This window comes from Podarcis tiliguerta (genome assembly GCF_965153285.1).
Source record: "Podarcis tiliguerta genome assembly, chromosome: 3".
Classification (NCBI taxonomy): Eukaryota; Metazoa; Chordata; class Lepidosauria; order Squamata; family Lacertidae; genus Podarcis; species Podarcis tiliguerta.
This window is the reverse complement of record NC_139536.1, coordinates 68773366-68798347: the sequence shown is the minus strand read 5'-3', so window position 1 is coordinate 68798347 and position 24982 is coordinate 68773366. Positions and strand designations below refer to the sequence as shown.

Sequence of the window (24982 nt, the reverse complement as noted above, 5' to 3'; positions counted from 1 at the left end):
CTTCAATGGCTTCAGATGATGTCATCAAGAAGGGACAGCTTTGTTTGGAGGTAGGTTGGTTGCAGTAATTCTCTTGAACAAATTAGATCTCTCTCAGCTCTCCTATGTTGTATCCATGGACTGTGTACACATGTACGTTTATGCTGCACCATCTATACGTGAGCACCTTCAGTTTTATGCATCTGAAGTCTATCTCATTGCTTCCTGTTCGCATTAGTGGGTGCTTCTTGCACTGTGTGTTTTCCTTGCTGCTCAGTACTTCCTGACTCTCTGAGTTCACATGAAGCCTGTTTATCTATCTGTGCACACTTTTAATTTTTAAATTGTTTGTGGCCCTGCTTTGTTTTGGCAATTTGCAGATCTGAGTAACTGAAAATTGGTCACATCTCTTTAAGCTAAATAATCACTGCCAGGAAGATGTCTCTCTCCCTCCCATTCAAGCATACTCTATGCCTGTGTGGCTCTTAATGCAGCTGTTTTGTGCTAAAACAATTCTGCAAAAAATAAATAAATCTCTTTATATTTTTTCACAGCATTGTTTCCGTTGGAGAGATGGAATAAAATGGGAGTGCGGTGTGTGGTGATAGCACCCCAAAAATGTCAACACACCCACACAATAACGGTATTTAAGAGCATCCACACGTAGCTAATGTAATTTTACATTGGATATACTTCCTTGCTGGATTATCCCTGGATCAGGAAAATCCAAATTTAATGGAGGGAAAGTGCAGGCTGCCAGGTAGGTGAGGATGATACTATGTGGGTGACACAAAGAGAGGCATAAGCAGCTTCAAATCCACATTGAACTCCCTTGTCGATGAGCCCTTAATAATATTGCAGTGATGAGAATTTTGTGCCCCTAAACAGTCAGCTACCACTCTGTTGTCAACTGGAACTCCTCCATCTTGAGGCAGCCAGCTCCAGCTAATTTAGGGCATCTTAAATGTAGCAATCAGCAGCTTGCTTCAGCTAGAGAGCAATGAGCCAATGTAGCTGCTGCGGAGAACACTGGAAGCAGAAGCCTGCAGGGCACTTTATGGTTCAGTTCAGCTTTAAGCTCTTGGGAAAGAGATTAGCCTGAGGAAACTCTCGGCTATGTTTTGAAGAGCAGAAATGACTCTCTGGGGGGTACACTGGAAGGAGAGAGGAGGGAGGAATCTATGAAAGTGCTTTGTTTTTTCTGACATTTGTTGACAAACATTTTGCTGCACTGACACCTTTAAATAGGGGTGTCTGAATCATCTTTCACAAGCCTTCCTTAAGCAGCTGCTTTCCTGAAGTCTGTAACAGAGCTAAAATTAGCAAAGGGAGCTGTTTTAGGCCTCGTTCAGTCCAGTCACAGAGTGTGCTATTAGGGGTTCTTGATCAAAATATTCCACAACTTATCAGTGCAAACAACTATTTATGATTTGGGCTCCTCTTCACTCTCCTTCCAACCTCTATCGCCCTGCCCCCTAAATTAATAACTTCCCAAATATCTCCCAAAAGTTCTTTGGTATTTTCATATCAGTGACAGCCATTTCAACCAAATGTTCCAATTCCATCTTGTTTTCTCCTCCAGTGGCTTCAAGTTACAAGAAATGAGATTCCAGCTAAACTTCAGGAAGAATCGTCAGACAGTAAGAGCTGTTCAGCAGACTGCCACAAGAGGTGGTGGATTCTCTTTCCTTGGAGATTTTTAAGCAAAGGTTGAATGGCTATCTGCCATGTATGATCTAGTTGAGATTCCTGTATTGCACTAGTCCTGTTGGACTAGACTAGACAATACATGGGGGCCCTTCCAGCTCTACAATTCTATGATTCTATGGTTTGTAGACAATCCTCATCCTACCAGTCTACTTGTTCCCTAGCTTTAATCCTGATCTCAAAGCTGCCATACCCAGTATGGACACCCCCACATCTCTTACATCTTCAGACAGACACAACCTACCCCTGAGCAGTGCCTCATGATTTGCTAGATTGAAATTTGAAAAAAAGAAGAAGCCAGGGAACAATCTCATGCTTTGCATTAAAAAAATAATGCTCTGAAATAAGGGGAAATATTTTAAAATATATTCCTAAAAGTAATGAGCAGGCACAACTAGCCTAATTTGGAGAATAAGCCTCAGGAAAAAGAGTTATTTGAAAGATTCAGGATGAAGCTAGTTTTTTGTGAGGGATTCCAAACATGAATATGTGTGTCTTTGTGAGTGTGCTGAGGAGAGAAGGTTTGCAGAGGAGAGACAGAGGAGACTTTGTGCATGGTGTTGGCTCTGACACAGCTCAGCCTGTTCACTCTCTCTGTTTTTCATTTCTGCCTTCACAGGAACATGCAGTGGCTCCTCATCCCCACCATCCTTATAATCACTTATGCTCAACAGGTAAGTTTTCTAGAAAAAAATCCTCACCAGAACAAAGGCTGAAACTTTTGTTTTGCTTCTTAAGCAAGTGAAATTAACTTAAGGGAATAAATTGTTTGTGCATAATATTGAGTTGTTCCTACTTGTGCGTGATTCTTTTTTCTTTTTACATAATTTGCAATTCTAACACAAGGCACTTGATTGGATTATTATGACATTATGCTTTTATAAAATTCTTAGAGTGTTTTTTGGGGGAGTCTCTAGAAATTTTTATAAATTATTTTCTGCTACTATGTTTAAAGCAAGCATATCCCCCCTGTTTAGGTCCCTGTTGTCTTTCATGGTACAGTCTGCTTGAGTTACAAATAAATTTGCTTTTAGAAAACAGCTTTAATTTTATTAACTAAATCTAGTCATTTTTCATCGACCAATACAAATGACCCAAATTACATGGAAATGGGATTTCTAGAGTACACAAGCAGTTTCTTCCCCGTCCCCATTTCTGTATCTAGTTATTTTCCATAGTTTTATCTTTCTTCCTAGCCATAAAGTCTTTTAGGACTGATTATCTCCTTTCCACCTAGTTAAAAAAATAACATTGCAAGGTTACTATTGATTCCTATCACAAGTATTTTGTTCAATAGTACCTTTGCTGCAAGAAATTGCTACACAATTTTCAGTTCTGCACTCCACTGTTTTTACTTGGTGGGAAATGGTTAATCGGTCCTAAAAGGCTTTATGGATAGAAAGAAAGATAAAACTGTGGAAATCAACTTGATACTGAAAAGGGGGATTTTTAAAAAACTTGCCTTGTATTTTGATATACTCTGTTTTATAATGTTGATTATCATTCTGATATTTTGCATTAATTGCTTTTATGTTTATGTTAGCTGCTTTGGGATTCTCTTGGGAAGGAAAGGCAGGTTATAAGTAATCAGTGAAATGAGGATAGCAAAACTGTTCAATATTGGCTGTACACTTTCCCCAGGATGATTAACAGATAATTTTAGAGTAGAGCAGAACTAGTTTTTCTAAAGATTACAGAAGTTTTCACTTTGGGGAGTAGAGTGGGGAAAACTAATATTTCTGTGTATGGAGCATGGTCCCCTGAAAGATTCCTGCAGCTTGTTTTGTAGGAGTGCCAATCTGCTGAATATGCATGTACGCATGTGCTGTTTTTAAAAGAAATCCTTTGCTGGCAGGCCTTCATTTTCTTTCCTCTCACTGGATATTAGTGAGGCTCTTCCAGCTATGTGCCCACTGCCCAGTTCTCAAATATTTGACTTGTGTGCTGTATGCACTGCCATTGGACGCAAGAATTTACAGATGCTCCCTTGCGCCTCCAGAATAGCATATCCTGAGTAAGTTGCTCAAGCTCCTGAGTAACGTAAAGTACACAAATAGTGTCATCGGTTAGTGACATGGTGCTGCACCTGTGAACGTTTGCACAGGAAAGGAAAGAAAGGTTCTGAACACCATTTCCAGCCTCCTCTCCCCAATGCTAATAGCAAGCTCAGGGCCCCTGGTCTAGATTAGGATAAGGTTAAAGGTAAAGGTAAAGGTACCCCTGCCCGTACGGGCCAGTCTTGACAGACTCTAGGGTTGTGCGCCCATCTCACTCAAGAGGCCGGGGGCCAGCGCTGTCCGAAGACACTTCCGGGTCACGTGGCCAGCGTGACATCGCTGCTCTGGCGAGCCAGAGCCGCACATGGAAACGCCGTTTACCTTCCCGCTAGTAAGCGGTCCCTATTTATCTACTTGCACCCGGGAGTGCTTTCGAACTGCTAGGTTGGCAGGCGCTGGGACCGAACAACGGGAGCACACCCCGCCACGGGGATTCGAACCGCCGACCTTTCGATCGGCAAGCCCTAGGTGCTGAGGCTTTTACCCACAGCGCCACCCGCGTCCCTTAGGATAAGGTTACCAGATTTTTTTCAATGAATCCGGGGATACTTTTCAACTTCCTACTAAACAGATGGATTTTGTGAGGGAACTGATTTGTAAATCTGGGGACTGTCCCCAGGAAACAGGGACATCTGGTAACCTTAGATTAGGACCACAGTGGGGACACACAAAGAAAGGGTGAAAGCCCTCTACAGTACCAATTAGGACAGAGTTAAACAAGATTTTCTTTACAAGGGAAAATATTTTGCTGTTGTATTGTATATAACTGTAGCTTGCCACAATCTCTTGCGAAAGGGGGAATAAATATAAATAACAGCAGTGTGTTTGTGTGTATACACACACACATTTGCCATTTTTGTTGGACGTTTTCCAGCTCTCAGGTAAGTCCACCTATATGAAAGCTTTCTTGCAGGGTGCAAACCAACAGGCAGAAGCAAGGAAAGCCTGGAGAAAAATCTGCAGAGGTTCATCAACGCAGAGAGCTATGCCACTGGCCCTGCAGATGCCCAGTGGTACCAACCTGCAGCCCCGGGGTGAGCCTGGTAAAGGATGGCTGCGGATGCTGCAAGATGTGTGCCAAGCAGTCAGGGGAAACATGTAATGAAGCTGAGGTCTGTGACCCCCACAAGGGGCTATACTGCGACTATTCTGCAGATAAGCCTAGGTATGAAAATGGAGTGTGTGCATGTAAGTCCCTCGTTTTTTTCTATTTTCTATCATGTGTATAGTATGGGAATAGGGAGTAAAATGTAGCACCATGACTTCCATTGCTTTCTTCAGTTTCACCCCGTTTTCTTTCAAAGGAGATGCAACCCTAAATGATAATTAAAAAATGTATTTTCTTGATGTCAATGTGCCTTAAATTTTTTAGAAATCTATTATTGCTGGTGTTTAACAATTTGGAAATTATATCTCTAAATTGGACTCTGCTAACCGTTAGGAACTCAGGCACCCACAGAGAGCTTTGGAAAGGAATCTTGTGGTGTTGCCCTTTTATAGATTTTTGGGAAACAGCAAATAAAATAATGGTTGTAGCAACTGTGATATTATATCCTGCTGTCATAGTCAATGGTTATACCACGGTAGGTGCAAAATCTTAAGCAGTCTGAATTGTGGATTTTTAATAGTAAATTTATATATGCAAAATAAGTATATGTAGTTATTTGAATACTCCAAAGGACCCATAAAAGCTAAATTCTACTGTTATTAACAAATGTCGCCTAGGAAATCTTACTTTCCATTTGTCTAGGACATCATCTTGCAGGGATCCACATAGGTTTACTTGTTTTTTTCCCTTCACTATTCCCAGATATGATAGCAGTGGGTTGTGAGCTCAATGGGGTGCACTATGTCAATGGCCACAACTTCCAGCCCACTCCTCTTTACAAATGTCTGTGTGTGAACGGTGCAATTGGATGTACACCTGTCTTCATCTCAAAGCCAGCACCTAATGAATGTGCAGCACCGAAGAGCAGAAAGAAATCTGGACAATCCAAATGTGTTTCAGGACAGCAGGAGCAGCAGTCAACCAGTTACAGATTAATGTCAGGTAGGCAAGGCTAGACTGATATCTTCTTCTTGGTAGATTTATTTTTTTAAAGAGGTGATTCCTTATTATTTGAGGCAGATAAAAGTTATTTGGATTTCCCTTTTTTAAATAGGTAACAGAAACTTCTGGTACTTGTAGGGCAGCTTTATAATTGAATTTATAATTGTTAGATTGGGGTAGAGTAGGTGCTTGTCTCTTCTTGTAGGTCATTGTTAGGTTCCGGGACAGGACTGGGAAACCTTCTTTGTGTCAAGAGCCTCAGAGGTAATCTTTTGGGGGCTCTGAGTCAGAGCCACAACTTTAGCTCTGCCACTCCTTTTTCTCTCTTTATGCCCCTTTCTCTCTCTCCCCTCTCCACCCCACAAGCTGCCAGAAAGAATGGGAACAGCTTGCTTTGGGAGGACTGCCCCCACCCACCTCCTTCCATGACTCCATTTGTTTGAGCTTTCTCCATTCTTCCTTCTATCACCCCAACCGCATGAAGTTACACTGAGGGCCACATGCAGGACCCAGAATGCAAGTTCCCTACTCCTGCGATAAGGATGGGATTTCTCCCTTTGTTTTAAATGCTTATAGGCCTTCCAGATTTTTCAGCTACGTTATCAATATAGTCAGAAGTACACCAGCCAACCTAGGGGTCCAAAACAAAATGATTCGTGTAACATAGAAAAGCTTTTCAGAAGATAGCAACACTCATTGGATGTAGAGCATGCCCTGTAATGTTGCTTGCAAGATATTAGGGCAAGACTAGGCAGCAACTAGAGAAAAGTTGAAAAAGGCAGATTAGACAAAACAAACAGTTGCAATCTTACTTCTATGAAAATGCTGAGAACTTCCAAAACAATCCAAGCAGCTTATGATTTATACACTATTAATGCATGGTTTGCATGCTCTCACAATTAATTTTGAAAACTAAGGGTTTTTTCCTTCCGTATCTTGACGAACAAGCTTAATTTTAATATTTTACTATCTTTCCTTCTTTCTGCGTGCACTGCCCTAGTTAACAAATCCCTGTTGTAAAAGCAATGAAATTATTTTATGTGCAACAAATATATATATAAACCCACAGCTTTGTAACCTTGCTTTATTTATTTCAGATCTGTGCCAGGCTTTTAAATTTGCTTCCTGCGCTGTGATTTTTAAGCTGCTGCTGCTTACTTCCCAGGTACCCTCATATATCTGCTCTGTCCTCTTAAACTGTGCACATTTCAAATCTGGTCAGTCATTCTGTAGAACTCCCATCATCAGGATTTGCTATGTGGAGATTGTAAAGAGCAGGTTTAAGATCTATAGCTATTAATGCTCCAACTCTTTGGAATGTGGGGATAAAAGCCCTCAACCCCAATCCTCTTAAAGAAAACTCATTTGATACAGAACTTTCAGCATATGTATGTTGATAAAGCCTTGCCTAGGTGCCCCATATCCACTTTAACACAGGTATTTCACATAGCCAGTCTATTTTGTAAGAACTCTTTCAGGAAAATGTCTTGCTTTTCTAGGGCAGACTTGAGAGTCATGGCATTAAGAAACAAACAAGCAGCATTACCAAGATATAAAATCAAATCTTTGGAGACTGAGGTGCTAAATTCCTATAGAAGTTAATTGAACTAGTGGCAGCTATTTCTTAAAATCTAAACCCAATTTCTGTAATTTAAGCAAGTAAAACCCAAAAGGTGATCCTGCTAACCTGGCATGCTTAATTCTCATGTTCCATGCTATTTTTGGGTTGCCTTAGTAGAACTGATCTGAATTAAATGGCTTAAAAATATTTGGCTCAAGATGTAATATAATTCTGTCTTCTAGCTTTCAGAAGTGTGCCGCTTGTTTTAAAGAAGAAGTGCCTGGTTCAAGCAACTCCTTGGACACCTTGTTCCCGAACCTGTGGCATGGGAATATCTGACAGAGTGACCAATGAAAACAGTAAATGTGAAATAAGGAAGGAGAAGAGACTGTGCTACATTCAACCATGCCAAGCAAAATTTCCAAAGAGCATAAAGGTAAACCACATTTCAGAACACAATTTCCTCTTTAGGCTGAAAGTATTAACTGCTAGGTGTATGATTTTTTAAAATAACCATGGGGCTGGTGGGGAGAGAAGTTATGGTCTTGCTGTTCAATTGTGGATTTGAAAATTAGGGAGATAGGAATAACAGATCATCTCATAGAAACTTGTGGAATGTTTTCTACATTGCTCAAATGGCACGTAACTACCAAGAGAGAATTATTGGGCCCTTCTTTGCACTACTGGTGTTCAAAGAAGATTATTTCAGGTCCCATCTACCCTATTCATTTAAATCAGTATTATACCACTTAAAATATTAATTGCTTTCCTCCAGTGAATCCTGGGAACTGTAGTATATTCAGGGTACTGGGAGTGGTTAATAACCTCCCTATTCCCCATAGTGCTACAATTCCAAGAGTTATTTAACAGTCAAATCTCTTCCCAGCAGACACTGCGAATTGCAGCTGCTTGAGGGGGACTAGAGGTTCCTAGGAACTCTTAGAACCCTGAACAAACTACAGAACCTAGGATTTCTTTGGGGGTAAGCCATGGCTATTTAAAGTGGAATCATGCTGCTTTAAATATATACTGTAGTGCAGTGTATAATCCATGTCTATTAGCACCAGTGCTTGCTGACTGCATCCCCCAGTTGTCACATTTATATTAGCCCAAATCAGGTGTCCAGAAAGTCAGGTGGTAAAGTGCTGGGATGAATCTCACAGGTCACTGATTAAATTTCCCACTCATATAGTGTCACAGTGGTCTTGAAGGTAGCAGGATAGTGAACCTGCAGAAGTTAACTGTGTAGAACTAAGCAATGCTAAACTTATATTTTAAATTTGCACGCACTGTAAGTGGCTAAAAACATGGCCTCAACACTGCTTCTTCAATATGCATGTACAGTAATAAACTTCACTTTGAACATAATAGCAAGATTTTACTTTTATTTATATTTCAAGATACCTAAAGGAAAAACATGCCGACCTACATTCCAGCTTGCCAAGGCAGAGAAACTAGTATTTTCTGGATGCACAAGTACACAAAGATATAGACCAACCTTTTGTGGAATCTGCCTGGACAAGAGATGTTGCATACCCAACAAATCTGTAATGATTACAGTGCAGTTTGACTGTCCAAAGGAAGGCTCCTTTAAGTGGAAGTTGATGTGGATTACATCTTGTGTTTGTCAGAAGACATGCAATGATCCAGGAAACATATTTTCTGAACTCAAACTCTTGTAAGTGGCAACACAGGAAAGAAAATGGTCAACTGTTCCCATGAAAAGTTGCTCATGCATCACCACTGACAGGTAGCTGTGTTTGAAATTATAGGTTTTAAATGAATCCACACAGCAATCCTTTCATCCAAGACAGAGCTTGCCCCTAATGTGTTTTATTTTGAAAAGCAGAAAGTGTGGCTATTTAAATTCAGTTAAATACTGTAGCTACAAAGCATTTTCTTAAATATTTTAAAATGCAATACTTAGATAATTTATGTGGAAGGGGTATACCAATCCCATAGAAAAATAGGTTTTCACGCATAAAAATCGAATCAAATTAGTTACCTATACACAACTGATTCATATGGATGTTTGCCCAAAGATGCATGTACACAAACTGCACCCCAACATCCAAGTGCTTAATCCCTGATCATCTCCACAGTGAACAGGTCTGCAAGGGACCTCATAAAGCCTGCATGAGATGTTCAGCTGAACATGAGTAAAAGCTCCTTGAAACTCTTCCCTGTTCAATGCAGGTATGATTAGGGATTGAATGAGTGTGCAATGCATGGGCATTGTGTGCACACCCCTTCACTTTTCTCTAAATTTGCGCATAAGCAATATTTCAAAGCTGTAAAGTGAACAGTATCAGACTGCGTGTAAAAATAAGAATTCAAAACCCATAAAATCATTTATCCAAATAGTTTGCATGCATGTGCATAGTGTTAACTTGTGATTAAGAAGAACTCAATGGAGTTTACATCTGAATAGAAACATATAGGATTGTACTGCACCTTTGTGAAAATGTGGTGGGGTGGAATTTGTCACCCAAACCAGCTAGTGATGGGTACATAAACTTCAACACATGCAGCTCCTCAGATAGATCAGGGTGACTGAGGGAATCAACACAAAACAAGGATTTGGGCATTTATTTATGTTTATTTATGAGATCTATAAAGCATGATTGTATGTATCAAGTTACATATTTCTTGATGATCGATAGCATAGTGAAACACCTTTATGTTTACTGGAACCAAATCATAGTTTTCTAGACAGGCAATTTTATATGGAACAGTCTTTGATATTGATCTCCCAGGTTAGTATTTTCCTTTTCTCTTCCACAAAAACAAAACAAAGCAGCCAAGCAATTTAGCAGCATTTCTGTACGCCTCTTAAAAATATTGTATCAGAGCCTGCAAATCAGTAAGAATGTAAATGCTCACCTTGTGAACTGGAGGATAGAACCTTCTTGTATGCCGTTTCACGGATAACTGCGTTATTTAAAGTTAATGTGCTTGCATGGAAAATCTCTATAGCATAATTTTTTCTACAACATAAGGTTCAGAAGTATGTACTGAGTTTACAGCAGTAGATATATCGGGTTTTGTATTGCTGTTTAGAGCTAGTAATGTTATGTTGTTAAACTGCAGTTGGTGCTCTAGACTAGTTGATAACCAGATGTATAACAGTTTGGGGAATGTAGTAGACAAGGATTCACAAGGACGAGATCAAATTTTATGAAATTATACATTTTATTATGTAAATATCTTGTAAATAAAATTCATTTATGACAAAATCCGATATGGTCAAATTATATTAAAAGTGTTTGTTTTCATCATCTACATATAAAAGTATCTTCAAAATAGTGCTTAAGTTAAAATTACATCAAGAGAGGTAGACCATAAGAAGGTATTATAATTCCTTCTTTTTTGAGATACGTAATCCAACATCTGTGCAATATGACAAATATGTGAAACTGTCACTTAAACTGAACACTTCCACTATCTTTTGACAATGAAATTTACTAACCCCAGCCAAAGTAAGTTCGTCCCAGGTTATTTTTAACTGGATTGCATGAGAATAATTTGCTGATCTAAACTTTAACACACACACACACACACACACACACACACACACACACTGCCCCTGTAACAAGTGCTACATTGCTATCTTCAGTCTTGGTGGATCTATAGCAGGTCCACAGTTAGCAGCATCTAGCTGATTATAGTCTTCTATTAAATCAGACAAAGATGAAAGCGCTTCAGGGAAATAGGACTGATCCATCCCATCAATATGTAGGTAATGGTGAAGGTGAGCCTGCAAGAATAGATGTTACATTAGTCACATGATTTACAGGAACATTGAACAAAATGAATTCAAGTCTTCTTCCAATTCCATGTGCAAAACTGGTTATAACTTTAATGTAAAGATCTGTTCTGATAATTTTTGGATTAAGGGTTAACAACAACAAGAATAACAAGAATATCACGCACAATCTATCCAGCATGTGTGTCCTGTAGTTGGGTATGTGAGGGATTTGACTTCCTACTTTCGCTCTCTTTCCCTCCAGTTCTTGTCCATGTGCATTTGCACCACAGTCACCCAACCATTTGTTTAACTCCAAACTGTATTATAACCCCTTGTAAGTCCAAGTGAAGCATGTGGAGAGGCCACCATTAGTGCAGCATATTTCCACATACCACTTGTAATATAAGTACAACTGAACTACTTATAATGACAATATTACTTCTCATTATGTGGCATACCTTTTTCTTGTACAGCCTTGTGAATCTCTCCTTGAGCTCTACAAAAGTAGATTTCACACAAGTGTTATTTGCTAGCGCCAACAATGAGTGGGAATGACCCACAGGTGGTACTGAACAGAGGCCAGTTTTCCATCCTTCTTGATTCCAGGAGACAAACTGAAGTGAAGGTTTCAACCTGCAATATGAAATTAGGAGACTGACATGAAGGCAACAGTAAAATAAACTACACAAAACATGAACCCTAAATGCACATTTGACTCCACCCCCCAAGTGGCACTTTCATGGGCTTTCAGCTACTGCTGTGCAACCAATCTGGCTGAATCCTAAACATAATTGGACCAATTTATACCAAATCCAGATTGGCTAAAGGCAGCTACAAATCACTACAGAGTGGGTTGGGTTGATCTGAATCAATCTGAACTAAAATCAGGCTCTAAAAAACCAGGGTTGCAATTAAATACAGGTAACCCCCATTTACGTGGTGGCTACATTCCGAGGCACCGCGTGCATCATTGAAATAGCATATATTTGAAACCACTGAAAAAGCCTGCAAACACCCTGTTCTGTCCATGCCCTGCCCCTTTCTGTGACGTTTTTGGATCATGATGTACACCTGCATTTGCGCACATATTGAAGGTGCGTAAATGGGGTGTGTGCGCCTATACAGAAGAATGCTGGGTGTGAGGGAGCTAGACTTTGCTCATTAAGACCTCCAACTTCCAATCCAGGATTCGAATCTCATCCAATGTATTTTGTTTTCTGTCTGTCTTTATAAACAGGCTGTCGTGGGTTCGTGTCAGTAGGTCTTGTGAGACAAATGTATCATATCAAAGGCTTTGAGCAGTCACCCTGCCCTGCTACTTCATAGAAACCAGTGCCAGACCGGCAGTGAGCCGAATTACTATACTGAAATGCAGCTGAACAGGCCAAAGAGCATGAGAATTGGCAGGACTGAGCACTCAACTGACTGTACAGTCTTCCATACACAAACACGAACATCTCTCTATGTGTGAGCATATTTAGAAAAAGCAAACTTTAAAAGGTTGCTAGCACAAAATCCCCCTCATCTATTTACCTGTCCAATGTGTAGCAAGGAGGGGCTGCTATGCCTCCAAATTTCAGGTAACTATGTGACAAAAAACAAAATGCTGTGGTTGTTTGGTCTTCCAAATACACATGAATGGGAGTACCAAATATTTGAATTTCCAGATCCAGTCAAAATGGGTCAGACTCCAGACTGATTTCTGCCAGATCAGGGTAAGTTGGATTACCATATCCAGCCCCAAATTAATTAAATGCTCAGTTAAATAGTATGTGATAGTGTTAATACCTATTTTCAGGCAAATAGGTTATGCTACCTTAGCATTTAACAGCATTTATTTGAAAAATTATATACATATGTACATAAATATATGTGACTAATTTTTCAGTCTCTGTAGGTTATTGAGAATATAGTCTTTCCCCTCTCCCTCTGGATGCAGCTGTGCCTGCAGGAGTGGATCAACATAACCTTAATAAGCTTACTGGAATTTGATCCTACAAACGAACACCAACTGTGAAGATTTGCTGTATGAGCAGTTAGCAGTTTCTCTTCTAATGTATGATGTGTGCAAACCTTTCAATGTTTCTACGAAGGTCTGAAATCTGCACGTTTCCTCTGACTAACAGGGCACAGGCAAGGTACAAACTGTGCTTTGGGTCTGCTCGTAACAGTTGGTGATCTTTGCTAAAAGCATCTGAAAACATTTGGTCCAACCTAAGAGAAAAAAAAGAGTATCTGAGAATATGCAGTTGAGAAAACTTAGCAAATGTCAACACAATCATAATTTGTCAGCAGAGTAATTCTAGGTATGCATCAAATAAAAATAGAACACTATTTCAATTGAAAAGTATGTTGAAGATTTAAAAATAACAAGAGTACAAGATTCCTGTTACTTTATCAGGTGTTACTAAACACATTCCATTTTATCTTCATGTAGTGAGCAACTATCACTCACATGTCAAACAAGGTTACCCACCTTCGAGAGGGCACATTAACATCAGCCAACGTATACAGAGGTGTCAAGCTGGAAACAAGATAATGAAGTCGAGGAAAGGGAACCAAATTCATGCTGATTTCATTAAGATCCATATTAAGAGATCCTTCAAACCTAGCAGAGCTGTATACAGATAATGCAAGAGTTATATAAAAAAAGTTTGGACACATATATTGCAGCATACAAAATCACGCTTTTGAATATTTGTAAGCTTGCACTGTGAAATGTGTTGCAATCATTTCAATGTAAATTTTTCACTAATTTTCCAGCCTCAAGTAGGGGAAAGTCCCTTAGCAATATAGAAAGAAACAACACCCTAGGGGCTACAAGAGTATTGCTTGCTGTGTTCAGCTGCTGCTACAAGCGCTTTCCCTCTTTGTACTAGTGAAGCAGGGCTATTCATCTCTGCTGTGCTTCCCTCCCACATCATACCGTAACAGTTGCACTACAAGCTTCTATTCAATTATGGGATGGAAAAGGAACGTCTCTTAGTATGCTACAATAATGGGTGCAGGTAGACTAGACGTGAGAGGAGCTGGGTCTGCCAAACAGAAGAAATGAAAGGGGAGCATAGACATGTTACCACACAAGCTAAAGGTGACATCCATTGATTTCAGTTTTAGCAACCACTTCTTATCTAATTAAAATTTTCAGAAGCTCACCTTGTCAAGTTCAACAGTAAGTTGGCCACAATATTGTTCATAGCATCAAATGGTTTCTCCCGAGAACACTTTATTCCACCTGCACTTGAAGTTACTAAGCTGGCTGGTTTTATGGTTGATCCTAACTTTCCACAGTTGGTCATCTGATTAATTTTGCTAACAATGTCAAATAAAGACTGGAAAAAGCATAGGTGAAAAAGCTGGTAAATTTTTTTGAACGCAAAGCTATCCAACTTACAGCAGACTCCTAGGCATGACTACTCAGAAAGTCTGCTGGATTCAACAGAGCTTACTTCAAGGTAAGGGAAAGCTTTAATATTTTACTCAGTTGTTTCAGGTAAATTTTAAAATGAAGACTAAACAAAGAATAACTACATCGCACTTAAAACTGTAATCTAGAAAGGCTTTAATACATTAATATGGTATTATAAATTCTTACTTCATTTTCAATTGGCAATACACAGTCTGCATGGTCACTGAGTTCTTTCATAGCCAATACACTGTTATAAGGAGATGTAATGACATCATCCTCCCGGGAAGGATAAACAGAAGTAACAAATCTATATACTTCTGGAAATTCATCCTCAAGAAGCTTTAGTACAAATGTACCAAGACCAGATCCTGTCCCTAGAAGCAAGAATTCAGATAGTTAGAACAACAAGAGTACATGAAAAAGTCTTGTGTGTTATTCAACTTCCTTTGGATTTTCTTACAAGTGAGAAAGGTTTTTACTTTCATTTTAAAGTTCACCAATTGAAAGTTCAGATTTGGAGATGCAAAGATTGTCTTCTACTGGAAAAATTATGAGTGCTTAAGGTAGCAATTCACCAATATCATTTCTTTTGATAATGAGATTGCAGTATGGACTGCAATCTCAAATGGTATCCAACATTTGGATTTAAAGAGATAACCCAGATTTGAAGGCAGTATTTCCTTGAGACTTTCTAATCACGACTAGCTGATTATTTTAAGCAAAAACATTCAACATCATAAGAACTATCCAATTTACAGTATTTTACAGAGCAAATACATTTATGTTGTGTTCTGTGCTTGTGATAGAAATATACTTATTGCAGAAATACATTTTTTTTTGTCAGATTACAATGAAAACATCATTATATTGCTCATTTAGAAACTGCCAATGTATTCTGTACATTACAATGTTGTCCTTAAAAGAATCTTCTAACATAGGGTACTATTATTCACAGATCATAGATTTCAAGGATAATCACTTGCCTAAGGTCACCTAACAAGTTTATGACCCAAGTAAGATTTGCAACTGGGAGTCTGGCTGCACAAGAACCATGCTCTTCTTATGTAAATTACAAAGATGCTGACAAAAGAGTTTTGGTGCATAACATGCCATTATGCAGCAGAGCTTTAAGATCCATTATATAAATATTTTCTGATAAGGAGGTCCACAATTCAATCACCAGATTTCTATTAGTTATAGCTTTGATTCAGGAAATGTCTACGTGCCTGCCCAAGCTCACTGACCAACACAGCAAACACAAGAGGTCAAAGGGAACTCTTTGTTTGTGCTGGGTTGGAGACAGACAAATCCTCCTCCAAGTACTCTAGTATGCCCAGAGGATTGGGGAGAGGTGATGGTCCCATCTTTGATCATGTGCTGGGTTTGGAGCACTAGAGGCGGTCCTTAAGGTCATGAACTCTTAAGCTTTTGTTTCACCTGTTACCATACTTACCCCCTCCCATGGAATGAATGACAAAAAAGCACTGCAGACAGTCACAATGCTCTGCAGTCTTTCTTAGCTTTTCAACAATATCTTCTCGGTATTGACACCCATATACTTTGTGACCCACAGCCCTGTAAATAGGAAACATTTAATATGCTACCCTTCTAGTTCAACTCTGAGAATTCTAGTTTATTTAAAATGTTTTAAATTCTTCAAGTATTTTTATGCCTGTACTGAGTTTCCCCCACTGAGTTTTTTAGACTTAACGGAGCAACACTGTAGAAAGGTTTACAACTTAAAAATTAAATGAAATGAAACTTAGGAGAATTTGAAAGCAGCTTTAATTACGCTGGAAATAGCGGGCTGAGCCCCATTAAAGTCAACCAGGGGAAAGGCCTTCTGGCATGTACAGGGCTGACTCAGCAGCTGTGTGTCCATGGACACTCTTTGCCTCCCTAAACAAAAAGATAATGGATTCATGTTAAAAGAGCCGGGGGATGGGACGGGACAGGGGGAGATCAGTGAAACAGCATGAAACAAAATACTATATTACCAAAAGCTTTTTACCAAAAACAAAAAGATCAAGAAATTAAAGGCTATAAAGGTATAACCAAACCATACAGTGTTCAGTGTGACCAGGATAGAATTCTAAAGAACTGCCTTGTCCTTTTTCTCTTGGCCTTCTGGCGCCTGGTTAAGACATTTTTATTCTAAGTGGAATTTGACCTGTCAAGCTGAGGTTTAGTGGACTGATCCTTTGTCTTAACTTGTTTTTAATCTGGTGTCTATCTTTTTTAGTATTTTTACTATTAGATGTATTATTATAGAATTAATTTATCTGTTCACACTTTCCCCCCTAATGACTGAAGGACTTATTAGAAGTTTTTAGTACTTCTTTGTGATCATCAAGTTTGATCTTCTGTTCAGAATCTCCCCTTTCATTATATAATCATTCAAAAGCATTTTTTATAAAGTTTAGACTTCTTTGACATAAATTTCCATCTGTTTCCCTTCTTCTCTTTAGTCAGCTGTTCATATCTGTAATTAGATTACCATTTGACCTGAATGAACAAGACTAGGAGTAGAAGAATACCAACACAGTAATATGATACATCTGTTCATGGAAATTCACAAAATTGGTTTTTTAAAAAGAGTAGCTATGTAGATATGACATACTGGCAGAATAGTTGTTAGTTGTGTTTTCAAGTTTTCCTAAAGGTAACAATAAAATAAAATATTAACACGACCATTTATTCAAGAGATTGCAGGAAGTAAAAAGACAGAAATGTAGGAGTTCTGCTTTCAATTTCCATCTAATCTGTGTAAGAAATTTTTGTATGAAGATTTGAGGGGGAAAAATTCTATCCTCACCAGTTGTTCCCTGAGCCAGAAACATCTGTTATCAGCTGCTTGCTATCAAAGACATCTCTCAATGGCCCCTGCAGAATTTCATTCACTACACCCTCTTCCATGTCAATCAGGAGAGCCTTAGGGAGCAGAACAAAAAGAATTTGGACTGAGAACGTCTGTCTTTAACAACATTACGCAAAATAAATGAAAAAGATAAAGATAAAAAAATGCTTTCTTTAATTTCAGCACACCCTTGGAATAAAAAAGCAGACTTCAGAAGAATATCTCTAATTTATTTGCCTCAGGATGAAATTTAATAAAGGTTAATTTTGGCAACCCTGATTTAGCACAACTCAAGAATTAAAATGCACATATGCAACACATAAGGAAACATGCTCTTGCTAAAAAATAAACAAATTAGAATGATCGCTATTATGTCTCAGCTAATTTCCTTTTCAGAATGGTACATAACTTTTAATCTTCTCTTATTATTTATTTCAATCTTTTCTCCCCTGTATCAAATACTCTTGGGGCATATTCCACAAAACAGGTAGCAGAATAAAACATCTTAAAATCACAACCAACAATAAAATTAACTACTAGATAGACCCTACTATAATTAGCACAACCAAAATGGCAACTTAAATATCCATTTTTTTAACCTGATGCTAAGCGGCAAGGGGATGACATTCTGTAACCTGAGTGCACTACAGCAGAAACCGAGACACTATTGTATTATTGGGGTTCCGTTCCTGACTCCTGTGTGCATCCACAGAGCTGGTAAGCCCGCCCTGCCTTCTTCAAAAGAACATGTGTCAATTGGATATGTGCAAAATGGTCACCACGGGTATTTTCAATTTAAACACATTGAAGCCAACAGTACTTTATCACTAGCTAAATGTACATAAAATAAAATGGCACTGCTAATGGTACTTTGATGTTTACCGTGTTTGGAGAAGCAGCAATTGTGCCATTAGCTATCTGATAAAGAGAAAATTATTAAATCTAGCTTACAAACTTGCTCATCTTCTGATGAGCTTTTATTTATTTTTCTAACCGGGCTCTTTAAGTGTGGAAATGACGGTTGGATTGAAGGGGGGAAACTGTGCATGCGCAGTTCAGAAGGTTTGTGTGTCTCATAGCTGGATCAGTGTCAGTCTCTAAGGAACCTGCAACATTCCTATATAATAATAATAATTTATTATTTGTACCCCGCCCATCTGGCTGGGTTTCCCCAGCCCCTCTCGGTGGCTTCCATAGAAACCAAAAATACACTAAAATATCACACATTAAAAACTTCCCTGAACAGGGCTGACTTCAGATGTCTTCTGAATGTCAGGTAGTTATTTATCGCTTTGTTGACATCTGATGGGAGGGCATTCCACAGCGCGGGCGCCACTACCAAGAAGGCCCTCTGCCTGGTTCCCTGTAGCTTTGCTTCTCGCGATGAGGGAACCGCCAGAAGGCCCTCGGCGCTGGACCTCAGCGTCCAGGCAGAACGATGGAGGTGGAGACGCTCCTTCAGGTATACTGGGCCGAGGCCATTTAGGGCTTTAAAGGTCAACACCAGCACTTTGAATTGTGCTCAGAAACTACTGGGAGCCAATGTAGGTCTTTCAAGACCGGTGTTATGTGGTCTCGGTGGCCGCCCCCAGTCACCAGTCTAGCTGCCGCATTCTGGATTAGTTGTAGTTTCTGAGTCACCTTCAAAGGTAGTCCCACGTAGAGTGCATTGCAGTAGTCCAAGCGGGAGATAACTAGAGCATGCACCACCCTGGCGAGACAGTCCGGGGGCAGGTAGGGTCTCAGCCTGCGTACCAGGTGGAGTTGATAGACAGCTGCCCTGGATACAGAATTTACCTGCGCCTTCATGGACAGCTGTGAATCCAAAATGACTCCCAGGTTGCGCACCTGGTCCTTCAGGGGCACAGTTACCCTATTCAGGACCAGGGAGTCCTCCACACCAGCCCGCCCCCTGTCCCCCAAAAACAGTACTTCTGTCTTGTCAGGATTCAACTTCAATCCATTAGCCGCCATCCATCCTCCAACCGCCTCCAGGCACTCACACAGGACCCTCACCGCCTTCACTGGTTCTAATTTGAGAGGTAGAGCTGGGTATCATCTGCATATTGATGGACACCCAGCCCAAAACCCCTGATGATCTCTCCCAGCGGCTTCATATATATATTCCTTGTGCTTGCAATTTGTTTCTTTTACTTGGTTTCTCGTTTGTTAAAATATACGTTTCTGCAAGCCATTATCTTTAGTTTACTGTTTACAATTGAACTATAGGATTTGTTTTCAAACAAATAGCAAAACATATACCCAAGTGCACATACATATAGATATAATAAAACATAAAATTTCAGATATTTCAGAGGCATACAAAGTATAAGAATTGACAGAAACAAAGATGTTTCCCCCTTACGCGTGCTTTTAAGGAATAGATTTTTCCTCTGCAGTCAGCGCTATCATCATCTGTCCTAGAAAAAACAGAAGCAAAATTAATAAAAACCATGGAAGAGGACTACACCTAAGCTATCAGAGTATTACAATTTTCCCCTTTCACTGAAATTAAATTAAATTGAAAAGCAGAATAACAAGAACTAATATAAAGACTGTACACTTTATGAATTTCACTGCTCTTGCTCATTTTATGGAAGCCTGCCATGCAGAAGTCAATTAGGCTTTTCCTAGCCTAGGGATGGAAAAAACATCACCTGCTTAATTTCTGCAGTTGTGTAGACAAAGGAGAACTATTAAATAAAACCTGGCACGCCTACCAATTGTAAGCAGTTATATATTTTATATCTTGGTTAGATCAAACTGCCAAAATTTAGGGGTTAACAGTTTCATGAAGGCAAAAACCAGATTCAGGTTAAGTATAAAGCACTTTTCCTATAGTGAAACACGACAAGCAATGGTATTAAAGGGCACAACATTAGTAACTCAAACTGGAGACTGAAGGGCTCAGGATGCGAGGACAACACTGACCACAATCTTATTGAGGCAAGTTGATACTGCAAAATGTGAATTACTCCAAAACAATGAACACCAAGCACCAAAGCCCATTCAGTACAGGTCAGACACAAGTAACTGATTGTAATATATGCTGACATGACTGGACACAAGAACCTACCCACTGATACCCACGGTATCTACAAAACCCAATGGGAAGGAGAGAAATAAAAATAATAAGTGGGGCATAAACTGAACAAGAAATCCACAAAGTAAATGCTGGATCCCTGCAATTTTATTTTTGTGACGCAGCACAAGATGCTAATTAACTTGCCTGCAGTAGTGCAAGGTATGATGAAGCAACATTTCTCTATGGATCCCAAATATTGTGTTGTTATTTATTTTAAGGGCATCTTTAATAATTTAAGATTGTTCATAAAAAGAAAACTTACCTAGTATTCACATTTCTAAAGAAACTGCTTAATGCTTCATCGTATATTCCTTTCTAAAAAAGAATCACTCAGTAAGTAAAACTTAAAGTGTGACACTTGTGCTAAAACTTAAAGTATGCATTCTTAAAACTATTTAACTCTTCTGAGATTATACATGCTCCTAACATAAAGCCTCATGTATGCCACTAAACAGTGGCGTAGCGTGGGTTGTCAGCACCCGGGGCAAGGCAAGTAATTTGCGCCCCCCCCCGCTGCACTGTCCCTCCCCCAGATAGTCCCTCGCTCTCTCTCCGCACCGCACGCCTGGCACCCTCCCCTCCACAGTGGGCGGCGACCCGGCGGCTCGGATCAGATTCGCACAGCCAGCACTGCAGTGAGAGAGAGTGAGCCAGGTAGGGGCAGAGAGCTGCGAGCGCCCCCCCCCCCAGATGTTGCGCCCGGTGCGGCCGGACCCCCCTGCACCCCCCACGCTACGCCACTGCCACTAAAGTGCAAGTAGAGCTCAAAAACATGGAATCTGCAAATTATTTCATATCTATAGTGTAAGAGTATGACTCTATATAGAGAGAACATCACAGTAAAGCAATAATTTTGCATTTTCTTCAGGATGAATTCATGCTTTAATGCACATCTGGACTTAAAGGCTCTCAATATTTATTAGTAAAATTTGGAGTGAGGTTGTCCAGCCTGCCCTGGCAACCCCTCAGGCATCTGGTTGGCCCCTGTGAAAACAGGACTCTGGATAAGGTGGGCCACTGGTCTGACCCAGTAGGCTCTTATATTCTGCAAACAGAGCAAGTGGCTGGGATCAACTCATCCTAGACTCTTCTCCTCTGCAAGAAAATGACAGCTTTTTCATCAGTAGTCTGGTGACCCATTTGAATGATCAAGCTTGCCCTTCTTAGCCAATAACAGCCAACAAAGAGTTGGCTAGTGGGGTCCATTTCAATCGGGTTTCAGGCCCAGTTTCGTAATGGAAATTGCCTTGGTCATCCTGATAGGATGATCAGTTCTTGGAGAGAGGGGAGAACATGCCCCTATTGATTTTCCTGGACCTATTGATGGCTCCTTATTTAATGTTCCGATTAGTTAGCCATCCCTTCTTCCAGGATACTGCATTCCACTAAGCATGCTCAGTCCTCACTGGGCCTTTTGTTATTGTTCCCTTCAGCTTTTTAATAAAGTGTTTTCTGTCCTTCTGCAAACCTTGAGGTTCTCTTGTGCACATCCCTGATCTATATTAATGATGCTTCTTTGGCAACACAAGCGTTAAAAGAATGGTGCTCGTGTGTGGAGATCTTGTGTTCCACATTCCAGCCATTCCCTTCGTCCTTCCAATGCCCATTAATCTTCCCACGTTTCCCCCAACAGCATTCCCTGGCCACCGGGTATATTTAGTCCCTCGCCTAGAGCAGGCGAACGAAGACACGGGAATGCCAGAACAAAGGAAACGGCAGCTATTTCTAAAAATGACTTGAGTAAGAATAGGTTTTGCTCTTTTAAACAAGCAGCCATTTTAACTCGTCCACTGCGGAGCTCAGGGACAAGTATTAGCTGAGTGCGTTAAAAATCGCGCCAGCGAACGCGCCAGGGCCACGCCCACAAATCCCAAAGCCCGGCGGTTTAACGGACACACCTTTCAGCGGCTCCCTGAGAGGGAGCAGTCAAGCAGGCATGCGCGTAAAACGTTCCGGACCGTTTCCATTTTACTGAGCATGCGCGAACTGACTGGCGTTTTAATTCTCCTCCCAGTCGTCAGGCGGTTACCTTGTTGACGGCGGCGTGTTCCCGCAGTGCCAGATCCCAGAAACGGCATCCTATCTGGTTGCCACACTGACCCACTGTGAGGCGAAAAAGCAAACTGAGGTCAAGCTGCCGAACAGAGCAGAGTGGTGTGAAAAGGGGCCAGAGAGGGGGGAGGGAGAAGGGGGCGGGAGAGAGCACGCGCGCGCTCACCCTGAACCACCACGGACTGCGTCATGTCTTTCGTTGGCGCGGATCTGGTTTCTAAGGCCGGCGAGAAGTGTAGCCCCGCCCACTACGGACGTGATGTGAGGAAAGTTCCCCGCGTTGTGTCGCAGAGGGGAGTTCCGGCCGCACGTTCCGCTGTCGAGACGCGCCGCGAACGCTCGTGGAGCGTTTTGTTCTTGCTTTGCGCGCATGCGCCGCGCCGGAAACGGCGCTTTCCTGCCCTCCGGTTCCCTCGCTATTAACAGTTATCCGTTTGTAGACCGCGGGCCACGCCCACTTTGGCTCGCTTTGTTCCGACCTCACGGTCGTACTCGATGCAAAGGAGGGCGAGGCTCATGTCGGAGCAGGGGTTTCAGCGCCTCGGTCCCGCTAGCCTCTGTCGCCCCCTGCAGGACAACTTATTTCCATGCGGCTGCTAAAAGGTCCGGGAGTCCCATCGCTCTCCCTTCTTATCTGGCCACCATCTGGAAATGACCGTCTGGAAGCGAGTAGAAAACGCGAAGGGAAAGGATCTAGCCGTTAAGCATGTCGCGTATGAATACAAAAGAGTAACATTTTATTTTTTTAAAAAAGTTGGAATCAAAACGCATGTTTTGATCCTGTGCATGCATTGCAAAATAATCTGTTCAAAATGCACGGTTCTGTTCGAACAGCGCATCCCTTCCATTTCATAATATTAAAACCAAATTACAAAACGCCGAAAAGGCAGGCTTTAGGTGACCCTCCTCCTACGCTCCCACCTGGACCATGCGCTGTACTTGGTGGGCTCCTCGTTGATATGTTGTAAAAGAGACAAGCTTGGGGACTAAATAGGGAACTGCAGCAAATTGCTTCATTATTTGACCCAATTGTGCAAAGGCACACAAATTCTCAATCACAAGGGTCTGGTAGGTTATCACACTCCTGTGACAGGAGTGCATTGTGCTACAAAGATCACAGTTTTGCACTGAGAAGTGAACTGTAATAATACAGTTACAAGAACCTAGAGCACTCTGATAAAGAAACATTTTAGCAAAAAGTATCCAAAATAGTTAATACAGTTTCATAATGCCTGTGAAAATAATAAAAGCTAGTCTTTTAATTCAAAATTGAATATGAAGTTTACAAACAATTATGCTTCATGATTTTGTAGGTATATTACCTTCAAGTACTAGAACAGACAATCACCTGTTCCATTTTTCCTTTCTACTTGTTTTCAGACCTGAGGATAGGAAGTATATTGCTGACCTTCACCCTTACCCCAGTGCAGAGGGTGAAATGAAGCAGAAGCAAAGCTTGATTGCATACACAAGTTGATTGGAAGAGACAGCCTTGACCTTTCATGGTATTCCCCTAAATAATCCCCCCAAGAAATGCATTAACTCTGTTCTACCTGTATACAGGCTCTGTATCTTGTACAGAAGCATGAAAATGGATGTTGCTGTGTTTTTCCCCCACAACAGTCAAGTGTCTCTAAGTTTCAAATAAAAGGGTGAAGCTTCTTTGCTCTGCATGACCTGTCCATCAGTTCAGACTAGAGATTGTTTTGGAGAAGATTCCATTAGGTGTACTCCTACCTAACCCTTGGGAAGCTCATTCTTAGTTCAGATTACCTGCTGGTGGACCAAACAGGATAAATAATATGTTGCACTAGGGAAGATGGTTGGTAAATGAATAAAGTAGGGCAAATGGTTGCACTGTCCTGAGGTACCAGTCATCTTTATAAGGTACTAGTTTCTAGAGATTTAATAACTTAAGATCTCCATATTTGATGCAAAATGTATTGCTGCTAATGCTTTATAAGGATATAATGTATATATAGCAGATATATAATTTAAAGCTTTATTTCTTCTCATTTTCCTCCTGTTTACATTTCCATAGAGATTATTCTGCTAAGGTCAATCAACTGCCATTGTTTTGGCTTTCATTATAGAGAAATAAAGGCACAAGCATTTGAGGCATGCAGTTCTTTTATTTACATTTGGAATTTAAAACATTTGAAATAGTTTTTAAATGAACACTCATTCAGTGTGCTGAGTACAGCTTGTTTTAAGGTATAGGCTGGAAAATTAGAATTTTTCAAGTGGAAAATGATTGTTCAGGTTTTTTTTCTAGTTTCAGGGATAAATGCATAACTCTGCCTCCAACTTAGTATGTCATTTTGTCCTTAACTGAAAATCTGATTTCCTAATAAGAGTGCTAAGAGTAAAATCATGTAGCTGAAATTTATCTATAAAACTAATATGAGCAAAAAAAAAATTAAGGAATTAATTACATTTGTCAGTTATGGAAATGAATTATAGTAAGTTCAATGCAT

The 24982-nt window shown here is 40.3% G+C and overlaps 2 protein-coding genes and 1 long non-coding RNA gene across 7 annotated transcripts; 2 read left to right on the top strand and 1 right to left on the bottom strand.

Moving 5' to 3' along the window:
• CCN6 (cellular communication network factor 6) lies at positions 1-10128 on the top strand. 2 transcript variants are annotated; one of them, XR_014509610.1, is made up of 7 exons: positions 1-50; positions 2306-2360; positions 4646-4931; positions 5554-5793; positions 6891-6958; positions 7597-7790; positions 8755-10128. XR_014509610.1 is itself a non-coding variant. In XM_083433747.1 (5 exons), the coding sequence occupies exons 1-5, from the start codon at positions 2241-2243 to the stop codon at positions 9034-9036; spliced, it is 1122 nt and encodes a 373-aa protein (XP_083289873.1). In that variant the 5' UTR covers positions 2204-2240; the 3' UTR covers positions 9037-10128. The 2 variants fall into 2 exon arrangements, 1 of the variants encoding a protein (XP_083289873.1); XM_083433747.1 differs by lacking the exons at positions 1-50; positions 6891-6958 and having other exon boundaries at positions 2204-2360.
• On the bottom strand, positions 9929-23192 carry TUBE1 (tubulin epsilon 1). Of its 4 annotated transcripts, XM_083433706.1 has the most exons (13): positions 22672-23192; positions 22483-22556; positions 20716-20768; positions 19734-19788; positions 17327-17442; positions 15965-16086; positions 14698-14885; positions 14259-14434; positions 13579-13719; positions 13176-13316; positions 11561-11735; positions 10930-11111; positions 9929-10892 (listed from the first exon to the last, which is right to left on the bottom strand). In XM_083433706.1, exons 1-12 carry the CDS (start codon positions 22694-22696, stop codon positions 10953-10955), a joined length of 1425 nt encoding a protein of 474 aa, XP_083289832.1. In that variant the 5' UTR covers positions 22697-23192; the 3' UTR covers positions 9929-10892; positions 10930-10952. The 4 variants fall into 4 exon arrangements, with proteins under 4 accessions (XP_083289832.1, XP_083289833.1, XP_083289834.1 ...); XM_083433707.1 differs by lacking the exons at positions 9929-10892; positions 22483-22556; positions 22672-23192 and adding an exon at positions 22352-22446 and having other exon boundaries at positions 10914-11111; XM_083433708.1 differs by lacking the exons at positions 9929-10892; positions 22483-22556; positions 22672-23192 and adding an exon at positions 21922-22304 and having other exon boundaries at positions 10914-11111.
• LOC310674498 lies at positions 22437-24176 on the top strand. The gene is made up of 2 exons (XR_014509617.1): positions 22437-22563; positions 23886-24176. It is a non-coding gene; the product is annotated as an uncharacterized lncRNA (long non-coding RNA).
• Positions 24177-24982: the final 806 nt, after the last annotated feature.

Excerpts from the sequence above, each read along its gene's own strand:
- CCN6 (XM_083433747.1), top strand. The coding sequence starts at position 2,241 with ATGGTGTTGGCTCTGACACAGCTCAGCCTGTTCACTCTCTCTGTTTTT. Across the intron at positions 2,361-4,645 it reads TAATCACTTATGCTCAACAG|CTTTCTTGCAGGGTGCAAAC; the intron begins GTAAGTTTTCTA and ends CCTATATGAAAG. Across the intron at positions 5,794-7,596 it reads CAGTTACAGATTAATGTCAG|CTTTCAGAAGTGTGCCGCTT; the intron begins GTAGGCAAGGCT and ends TCTGTCTTCTAG.
- TUBE1 (XM_083433706.1), bottom strand. The coding sequence starts at position 22,696 with ATGACGCAGTCCGTGGTGGTTCAGG. Across the intron at positions 22,557-22,671 it reads GCAGTCCGTGGTGGTTCAGG|TGGGTCAGTGTGGCAACCAG; the intron begins GTGAGCGCGCGC and ends TTCGCCTCACAG. Across the intron at positions 14,886-15,964 it reads CATTCATTCCATGGGAGGGG|GGACAGGATCTGGTCTTGGT; the intron begins GTAAGTATGGTA and ends TCTTGCTTCTAG.